The sequence below is a fragment of the Portunus trituberculatus genome, chromosome 15 (assembly GCF_017591435.1).
Source record: "Portunus trituberculatus isolate SZX2019 chromosome 15, ASM1759143v1, whole genome shotgun sequence".
NCBI lineage: Eukaryota > Metazoa > Arthropoda > Malacostraca > Decapoda > Portunidae > Portunus > Portunus trituberculatus.
Window position 1 is genome coordinate 13,199,261 of NC_059269.1, and position 10,676 is coordinate 13,209,936.

At 39.9% G+C, this 10,676-nt stretch overlaps 1 protein-coding gene across 2 annotated transcripts in view; it reads left to right on the forward strand.

The window, feature by feature from the left end:
- LOC123504354 (serine/arginine repetitive matrix protein 1-like) overlaps positions 1–4,020 on the forward strand; it is a 93,619-nt gene extending 89,599 nt beyond the window's left edge. For both annotated transcript variants that reach the window (XM_045254820.1, XM_045254819.1), the window contains 3 exons: positions 150–239; positions 1,708–1,889; positions 2,193–4,020. In XM_045254820.1, coding sequence (XP_045110755.1) covers positions 150–239; positions 1,708–1,889; positions 2,193–2,252 — 332 coding nt within the window. In that variant the 3' untranslated portion in view covers positions 2,253–4,020. The remainder of the gene's footprint in view (positions 1–149; positions 240–1,707; positions 1,890–2,192) is intronic.
- Positions 4,021–10,676: the final 6,656 nt, after the last annotated feature.

Below are 10,676 nucleotides of genomic sequence, written 5' to 3' on the forward strand. Positions count from 1 at the left end.
ATACATTCCAGGAAATAGGTACTATGTATGTAACAAATATTCTCCATTTGCCTCTTTTGATTTGTTTTAGATATTGTGTCTCTAATTTATCTGTTTGGAGAACTGTTCCTTCACAATGTTATTTTCTCATAAGTATCATGTGTCAGCAGGTGTGGACCGGCAGCTGACACCTGTGGAGACGCCAGGCTCACCCCGCCACCAGCCAGCTGCCTCCTCACCAGCTTCTGCTGCCACTTCAGGTAACACTCAGATTGTATGTGTGTGTAGCAGAGTTCTTGTGTGCCACCAGTGTGTAAATCTTTGCAGCAGCAGTGTGATGTGAGGTGTTCTTTGCATCAACCTCTTCCTGATGACTTAACTATATTTATTTTTTATTTGTCTTTTTCCTTTTGTCTTTCTTTCCAAAGTTATATAGATTGCTTTGATTATTTAATTTATTGTCTCTTTTCTTCTTTCAGATCAATTTTGATCTAAGGGATTATTTTTTCCTCTCCTTTCACCAAAGTCTTTTAAGTTGTGAATAAATGAAAAGGTATTCTGATGGACTTGTTTTATATTGTGTAATGTAAGTAGTTGTTCTGTTGTATTCATTGCTCATATTTCCATCATAGTTGCTCTCACTTCTCTCAAGACACAGGTGGCTAGCAGTTCTTTAAAGTCACAGCATTTTGTCTTTGCAGTGCTGCCGTGAGTACTGCGTTATTCCGCTAGCTTTTTTATATAGTCATTTTGCTGCAGCTTCTTTTTTTCTTCATGCATTTTGCTAGTGTTTTTTAAGACAATTAATCTTTTATTTTGCCTCCCAAATACTTGATACTGTCCATTATTTTCATGCTAGTTAACTTTTTCTCATCTTCCTGTCACTTTGTGAATAAGATGTATTCAACATTATATTTTCATTCCCTCCACCCTATTTACAGCTTCAGTGCTTTTTTCCTGCATCCATTGACAGTTAGGTTCAAACCATCAATTTGCAAAACATTATGTCTTATGAATGCTGTGTCCTTGAGTCCTTCTCCTATTTCATAGATCTGGTCATTAGGAGCTGAATATCCTGGTTTGATTCCATTTGTTTATATTAATTTCTTTGATGGTTTCATTTACAAGGCTGTTAACTCAAGACATTCTTCTATTGTATTTGGTGCCACATACTGAATATTTTGAGTAATATATTGTGATATTCTAATGTTTTGTTCATATTGTCCTTTATTTTCCAGTATATTTGTTAACCTCTTGTCTTTCTTACATCTGTGTCCAACATTCTTTAGGTTTATTATGGTTCCTATATTAATTGTTTTTAACCTTCATTGCTATAAAATAATGTTTTTACTTTTCTCACCTGTGTCTTTAAGCTTTGACTTTGTAATTATATTTTATTAATGCCATCTATTTTCTTATATATATATATATATATATATATATATATATATATATATATATATATATATATATATATATATATATATATATATATATATATATATATATATATATATATATATATATATATATATATATATATATATATATATATATATATATATATATATATATCTTCATTCATTCTCTATGCATTCCTTAGAAATAATGCTAAAGGCACTAATACATCTTTTGCACACAGTGTTTTCAGTTGTCTCTCAAGGTGTGTCCAGATGTGGTGGATGAATGAGGGAAGCCTTTTTTTCAAGCTCTTTACTCCACCTCCAGGTGTGTCCTCCAGGCCGGGCAGTGCTACCTCGGGGCAAGAGGAGGATGTTCGTACAGTCAGCGTCACCTCTTCAGGTTATGAGTCTGGTAGAAGGTCCTCGGGCGAGCCCAAGTCACTGTCTGAACCTTTAGTCTCCCCCGATAAGTGGGTCATCCTCAAGTCGCTTTCTTCACTGCGCCAGGTCAGTCTGCATGCAAAAAGATATTACTATATAACTTCTGCTTGCTGTGCATTATGCAAAATATATTTTTAATATTTACAAATGTGCTCACACTTGCTTGCAAGTAGATACTTAATGCCAGAGTACTGTAATGCTCTGAGGGAGGCATACATGAGATAGATGTGGACATTGCCAATCTGTTGTTTCTTATAAGACAAATTGCTATTCTGTATGTAATGTTAACTGGTAAAAATTTATAATCTTGTTTGTTTTGATTGTTATTCTTGAGGGATTGTTTCTGCAATGTTAATTGATTCCTTTTAGAACCTGTGGCGGCGACACCAAGAGTTGTCTCATCACCCAGACTCGGATGGCTCCTCCTGACACACAGCTGCCACCCCGGTGACCCCCACCGATGGCCTTCCAGATCTGCCCCAAAAGAGAAACCAGATTCTCTTCCTCTTCCCTCTTCTGCATTTCTGCCTCACTTCCATCAGCAAACAGAGTTCATCCCTCTTGATGCTTCCCCTTTCTCGCAGCACAGCCTGGACTCCTCACCCCTGGAGGAGTATGCCTATCCTGTTCCTCCACTGTCACAAAAGTCATCTCCTCCAGCATCACCTCCCACAACAGCCTCATCAGAACAACCACCTCAGCCTCTGTCTCCTCTGATGTCTGAGAGGCACAATGTCTCTTCAGAGTCTTCCTCCTTGAGTCCTTCAAACAACAGCTGCCCTCCCAGCTCTTCTTCCCAGTCCCTAGCAAGCAACAGCTCCTTGGAGGTTCAGTCCTCACCACAGTCCTCCTCCCCTCAGTTATCACCCCGCCAAATTCCTTCGCCTCCTCTCACACCACTTCCAACCCCCGAGCAGCCTGTCTCCCAGAATCTTGCTCCAAAAATGCCATTAGTTCACCTTGCATCCCCAAGACTCTCAACACCTCACATTCCTCCCCTTTACTTGGACACGCCTCAACACGAACCTTTGTTACCCATATCCATTGTTCCAACTGCCATGGAACCACTGCAGCCCTGCAAAGCCAACTAAACATTTCCAGCCTTCCCTTTACCCCTTACCTTTGTTACAGTGAGGTCCCATCAGATCACTGGAGTGGTCATGCAACATGATTGGTCTTTCTTTATGTTATGTGAGGACAATAACTTGTAGATCTGGGCAGCGACAAACAAGTGGAAACCTTATTGCCTCGCATATCATGGTGGCTCTTCTAAAGTGTCATCCTAAACTGAATAAGGAGTTCCCATTCCACTTTAAAATGAGGCAATATTTTTCTCTTTTGAGGAAAATTTCAGTGTTAGTCAAATAACTCTATGAGGACCAGAAGTAGCAAGTACCAGTAAACTCCCCTTCCCCCGACCCACTCACTTTGAGGCCAAATTAGGTAAGATGGCTTGTACAGGAATGATTGTTGTGTAAAATGTTCTATTCTCATCAGGACAGACTGGTGAGAAAGTGAGAATCTTATGTAAATAGGTGTGTGTGTGTGTGTGTGTGTGTGTGTGTGTGTGTGTGTGTGTGTGTGTGTGTGTGTGTGTGTGTGTGTGTGTGTGTGTGTGTGTAAGGCCAAGGAGCACCCAGCGCGTAGCCATTCTACCGCCAGGGTTGCTATTACAACCATCATCTGACTGATCCCAAACCTTACGTCTCGGGCCAGGTATCGCTGTGAGCATTGGCATATCATTGTATCTCAAACGATGGCTGTAGTTTCACAGCTTTGTACCGACACAGCTTCTCATGAGCCAAAGAGCTGTGTGGGTTGGATCAAGCGATGCTCCCGAGGAACGTCTCTGTCATCTCTCGCATCTGGCCACGTCACCTTGTTTAACACGTCAGAATGGCTTATGCTTTTCAAGAATTTAAAGTTTAGCTCTTAAACTTTAAGAGACAATTTCTTTCAGTAAATTTTAGTATGGGAGATATTAAGAAGTCCATATTTTCAAAACTTAAGTGTGTTTATTGGCAGGTTTTCTTCACAATAGTTCTGAGAAGTGGCAACAGATGGGCGAGAAATGAATCTGAGGCCAGCCAGTGAGGGTCCTTTTGTGGGGGACAAGCCATGCTTCTTTCCTAGTGACCAGTGAAGATGGCTCAAAGTCTATTTTTATAGTGTATATAATAAAGTTCTTTAACTGAAATTGATACTTTTCTTGTTTCCTTAACTCTTTTAGAGTCCCAACTTTTTTTTTTTTCTTCTTTTTTTTTAATGCGGGTGGAAGCTCACTGTTCTCTCGTGAGGAAGCGTAATTTTTTGTTTAGCTTATGATTGTCTTCAGTATTATAGTTAATATATTCATTTATTAATTTCAGACTCTCTCTCTCTCTCTCTCTCTCTCTCTCTCTCTCTCTCTCTCTCTCTCTCTCTCTCTCTCTCTCTCTCTCTCTCTGTCCAGCATGTTTTGCGTGTCATATTTTGTTATTTTTCCGTGCATAATGTATTGACTATTTTCTGGTCATAACCCCCATTGGTATGAAATATAATACACATTTTTCTTTTCAGATGACAGTTGTGTCAATAGTTGGAGAAGCAAGGATTGGAGAAGGGTTAAAGTTTAGACACGTGCATAATGTTCATATCAGAGGGTGATGCGGAGATACAGAATTTTCGGGTAATGCTTTAAATACATTACTGCAGCATTCGTGGTGGACCATGGTTAGCTAAGATCCTGGGAATTCATATCTTATTTATCTGTTTTCATTGATTTTTACTTCTGAATTCAGTAAAGCTGGTTCATGATACTTATGGAAATTTGTATATGGCTAGGGGAACAATTTGGGAGACTGTCTTGCGTACTTTAGAATTTGAATAGTCTTGAAAGAAAAATAAGCGAGCCAGCCACTGCGTAACGCGTGAATTTAGTCAGATTTACCCCGCAGAGAAGACCGTTTTCTGTAAGGCACTAGAGTTACGGCCTGTCCAGCATTACGTAGGTAGTGGTGTCTGATGAACTGAATGCCTTTTACGGAACTAGGGAGTAAAATTTCGCTAAATTAACAAAACCTGCTTTCATAACGATTATATCTAAGGACTGCCTAATGTTGAACTAGTTAATAACCACAACCACTGGCAGTCGTGAGGCACCAGGCAGTGTCTTTCCACGAGTTAAATTGAAACGGCTAGAAGACACGCACACATAATCAGTCCCAACACTTGTTCATTTCGGATTCTGCCTCACAGACTGTTGACTGAAGAGCCTGTGCAAATAAGAGGATTGATGGAAGAAACTAGCGAAGAGTCCTACATTGAAATATTCTTGTTTATTAGTTTTTCCTGGTAATGATAAGCACGTTACGTCTTGCAAGCTGAATAACAGATTAAGATATGAATGCACAAGTAGGTCCCCAAAGGCAGGTCTGATAAGCGAGTTTTTCTACACCAGTAACAGCAGATTGATGGGGATGACTGGAGCTGGCTGCTGGGGTGGGGTGGGTTGCGGTCTCACGAACTTGCGTGCTGTGTCGCTTGCAGTATAGTCTGTCTATTGGGGATATTGAGCGGATGATGACTATGGCCCATTTGTCGGTTCCAGAGAACACATAAATAGTGAGGATAGCAACAACAACTTTATCAAATGTTTCGACACCTCACTGCTGCCTATACCAGTTTAAGATCTGTAGGGAAGTTATGATTAAAATGATAAATGTATGCGTATCTACACTTCTCGCACTCTACCAACTGGAAATAAACTTACCACGCACACTAGTGGTAAAAAAAAAAAAAAGGTACAGGATTCATAAAAGCCTTCCTGATGTACTAGATTACCACTAAATCACACTAATACTATTTCTTATTGGTTAGATATTCAAATACTCAGGAGCTTTTATAGTAGGTGACATTCTTGAGACAGGGCCGTTTTCTTTGCCATGTTCTAGAAAGCACACGTATGGAGTATCATCTTAAAGTTCAGTGCTTTTATTTTATTTATTTATTTTTTTTCTTTATCATCGTCCTATCATTGCATTGTTTGTTCTCGCGATGGTACGTAGTTGTGTTGCTGCCTCGTATTGTGTCTGCATTCCTATGAAGTTGAGAATTACTTTATCATTATTGTGATTATACTTGGTGCTCACTCTCGCGGAAATTCAGACGAAAGGATTCTCTGCAAGGTGAAAAATACATGCAAATTAGTCAGAAATGCATGATTTTTTTCCAGAAATTATTAATTTAAGAAAAGTAATGACACGTGGCCTTTCATGGGCCCATCTCTACCCTGTCCCATGCCCCCTGTCTTGCTGATGTCCTATCACTGCCCTTATGTTTTTCTTCCATATGATCTAGCCCAGGGGTTCTCAAAGTGGTCGATATCAACCCCCAGGGGTCGATCGGAACATCCAAGGGGTCGATGAATAGCCAGGGGGTCGGTGAATGTTTACTGCTGGAGTAGAAGGGGCCATTTAATCCTCCTATTTGAAATTATTGATAATAATTTGTAAAAATTTGAAAGATATCAGACACCATTAGAATAAAAACAATATGTTCATTTATTGAATCCAGACATAATTTACAATTTACATGTACTTGTACAGCTCGACATATTTTCTTACTGTGTGATACCTTTTTATCATACTTCATAGCTACTACTGCTAATACTACTACTACTACTACTACTACTACTACTACTACTACTACTACTACTACTACTACTACTACTACTACTACTACTACTACTACTACTACTACTACTACTCATATTGATTTTGGCATCGGTGTTTTTTCCTTGAATTAAAAGCTAGGGGGTCGATAGAAAATTTGAAACTTCATTCTGGAGTCAATGAGCTAAAAAGTTTGAGAACCCCTGATTTAGCCCTTCTCAACCCAGCCTCCCCCTCACCACCCGCTCTTAGACCATGCTTATCCAATAGTTCCATATGCAGTGGTGGGCAAACTACGGCCCGCGAGCCGCATGCGGACCGCCAAAGGAATTCATGCGGCTTGACAAATGTTAGTAAATTTGAAAGAGCAGGTTAATAAACATCGCCAAATAGTATCGTGAGCATTTCATTTTCTTCCCGCAAGTGTACAAATGCGTGTGAGAATGGGTTTTTCTTTAGAAGTCTTTAATTTTGTATTTAGAATATTAATGATTTTGGATTATTACAGTATACGACCCTATAAGATTGTGATTTTTTTTTTTTTTTTTTTTTTTTTAATATGGCCCCTAGCACTGAAAAGTTTGCCCATCCCTGCCATATGGCCTTTGCTGCCTGGCACATTTTCCCTCCCACCGCCTCCCCATATTACAATTACTTCCCGAAAAAGAGATTCAATATTAAGTGTATCATGGAAGATATTGGAGAAGCAACCTGACCCATCGTTTGTGTGTGTGTGTGTGTGTGTCGTAAATAATGCAAAAGGTACTGTCCCTTGCTCTGGATGGACAGATATAAACGCCTTTTCCCTCACATATAACCAGGTACTGAGTGTGTCACGGCAGTAGCGTCTCCCTCCCACCCTCGTTCGCCAGGTCTCTCTTCGCCCGCCTCTCTCCATGCCTCACCGCACCCATGAAGGCTTTCCTGACAGTCCGAGGGGTTGCAGTGTGGTCTGGATTGCCTAAATGTCGGTAACCAAAATTTTATTGTGTTCATTATCAGCATAACTGCCATGTCGGTTCCTCGTAATGACTTTGCATGACTTTCCCCTCTTACTTTTTTTTCTTTTCTATTTCTTGCCTTATGTATTCCTTCTCCTCCTCCTCCTCCTCCTCCTCCTCCTCCTCCTCCTCCTCCTCCTCCTCCTCCTCCTCCTTGTCATTGATTGCTGTTCACGTGCTAACTCGTCTCTTCGTCACTCAGGTGTTATCTTTGCCTCATTTATCTTTATCGAAGTGTTTTCTTATTGTTTACTTTCCTTCAGGCCTTGTTTAACATCTTAGCTGTTATTTAAAGAGAATGGTTGCGTGGTGCCCTTCATTGTAATAATCGTCCGTGGTGTATTAAGTGAAAGATGTGGTGTTTTGTCAGCTGTATTTCATTATCACAGACTGCGGTGGTGATTAACGTGTATGATTTTTGAGGCTTCTAGTGAGTATATAGTTTGTCAGTGTCTTGAGGATGTACCGATCAGTAATTGAAGGGTATAGTTTCAGAATTGTCTCGTGAAGTATCTCTCATCGTTATAATTTTCAGTGGTGCGTAACTGAAGGGTGTAATGTAAGAAGTATCACGTGAGTTGTGTTTCAGCATCGTAATGTATCACAGACATGCATCCCAAAGTCCTGTCATGCATCAACTTCACGAATTGAATTGTTAATTAAAGGCGTCCTTCCCATCAAGAGTACCAAGTAGAAGATCCATCCATTTCCAACGTCTTGTCATTCATCAGCTTCCATGAACTGAATTTCTAAAAAAAAAATGGCTACCCTCTTATGTAATTGCTCTCTTCTCATTATAAATCTATTGTTCCATATTGGCTGACAGATAATTATGGTTCACCACTCATACAAGAAAGCAGTCAGTACTCACGTCAAAAATTATATATATATACCTCGGAATGTATTTGATTTCTTCCCTCTGAGATTAATCTTTTATATGAAAAAAAAGAAAAAAAATAAAAATAAAAGAAATCATCATAGTAAAAAGGTCCACACACACACACACACACACACACACACACACACACACACACACACACACACTTATGCACACACAAACGCTTAATTTCTCACACATTAAACTCATAAATCTCGCCTAGAGGACATCGCTCGGTCAGGTTCTGTAGACACATGAATAGATAAAGAAGCTGGCCAATGTATACAACTACCATGCCCTAAAGAGGTAAATAAATAATGGAAATAAAACAAAAGAGAACTACACGGCACCTTGCACTACAAATTCCTACAAGATTCAAAAATACGTAGGCAAGAGAAGCGTTCTTATATAGTTCCGTGCGAAGATATACTAATGAAAGCCTTGTCTTCTTTGTCTGATGGTAGGGGCAGCATTCCTTGCTCTCCCACCACTAATAATGGCACCCTTATAAATGTTTACTCCTCCGCGTGACAAGGCTTCGGGCAGGAGTGAGGGATGTGTGTGGCGGGACGGACATGAGCGAGGGTTCGGTGGCTTGTCCTTATATATATACGAGTTGTTTTGTGGAGTTCCGAGGCACGAGGAGGGATGAGCCTGTCTATGTGTCTATTGTTACGTTCTATCACCTCATTAGAGAAGGAAAGGTGAGCTATAGATGATTATGTACCTGTGGCTAATGCTGGTAGATCAAGCCTTTTTGCTATTTGATAAGTTTGTTTGATAAGGTTCACGTATACGTTAGTTGTTGTCTATTTCACCTATTTATCTGTGCGTCTTAAAGGTGACGTGCGTGGCAGGCAATGTATGAATAAATGCAAGTGTGAGTGTTCTTCGTATAGCAAAGTACAAAACTCTTATCTCTACAGTTCGCATGCAACGGAAAGCCAAGACTTGCTTGAGTGTATTTTCCCCGTTGTCCTTTAGTAATATTCATAGGCAACTGTTATATGTAGATACAGGCAACGTCTTGGTAATGGCGCAATCTTTCCTCGCAAGACAAAAAAAAAGAGTAAATAATGAAACTGCACGAGGAAGGATCTGGTGCATGGTCTCTGCGTCAGGTGTCAGTGTGGTAGTGCGCTTGCAGAAGTATGTGTGTGTGTGTGTGTGTGTGTGTGTGTGTGTGTGTGTGTGTGTGTGCGAGTACACGGCGGTAAGGATTGTAAAGTGTATTAGTGGCGAAAGAGAAGAGTTCGCCGATGATTGCGTCATTTACACACGTAAGATTGTGTATTTTTGCGTGTGTCATTAGGCTGTCAAAGCAATCCACATAAAAACAGACACTGGCTCCTCTATGTGCTAAGAATCGCATGCAATCTACGCTACTTCTCCGTCTACATGTACTGTACTACATTTTCACTTCGCGTGAGTACATGCTATGTGTGGCGAGGAAGTCTGTTTTTCCCTCAACGCTGCCTTGCTACGTATTAGTGACAAAATCTTTGGTGGTAGTGTTGTGATAGTAGTGGTAGTAATAGTAGTAATAGTAAAAGTTTTGTTTCTCCTTTATCGTCTTTTCCTCTTCTTCCTTTTTTTCAGTATCATTACTAATATTTTTTCCCCCTCTCCTTTTTCATCATCATTTTTACCAATTTTGTTAGCATTACCAACAATTATTCTCCTGATCTTCACATCTTCTTCCTCAAGGATTTGTGCGATAAATCTGCGGTATTTGTCCAGGGGCGAGTGTCAGTATTTTGTTTGGTTGTGTTATAATGTTAGCAAGGCAGCGTACGTATGGCAGTGTGTCTGTGTGTCTGTGTCTCTATCTGTGTTGTTGATTTTTTTTTTCTTTCTTTTTTTGTGCTTCTGCTCGTGTCGCTTAGGTCATATGGCAGTTAATTATTCAGGACGCGTTCTTTTCTGGATTATAAACGAGAGCTTACACGAGCATGCGCAACGATACCTGTAAGTCAACCCTTCCTGTCGTTGGTGGTTTGTCCCAGAGAGAGTTACGGGTCCTTGCGTGGTGTACCGGTAGCTTCCTCTCCCTGGATATCGATCTGTCTGCCAAATTTTCAGCGTGAGGTAACTGTAGCAGGTTTGTCTTTTCCTCAATGTGGTTCATCATCTGATTTGGGTTATGATTCACAGGTTGGGGTGTCTTCAAGCGTGTTTTTTTTTTTTTTTTTTTTTTTTTTTTTTGTAATTCCAATGTTAGGTTTCAAAAAGATTCTGCGTTTTTATTTGAAATTAGAGGATGGAGAGAACAAAAAAAAAAAAAAAAAAAGTGAATTGGACTAATTATGTATTTTCTCTGGAT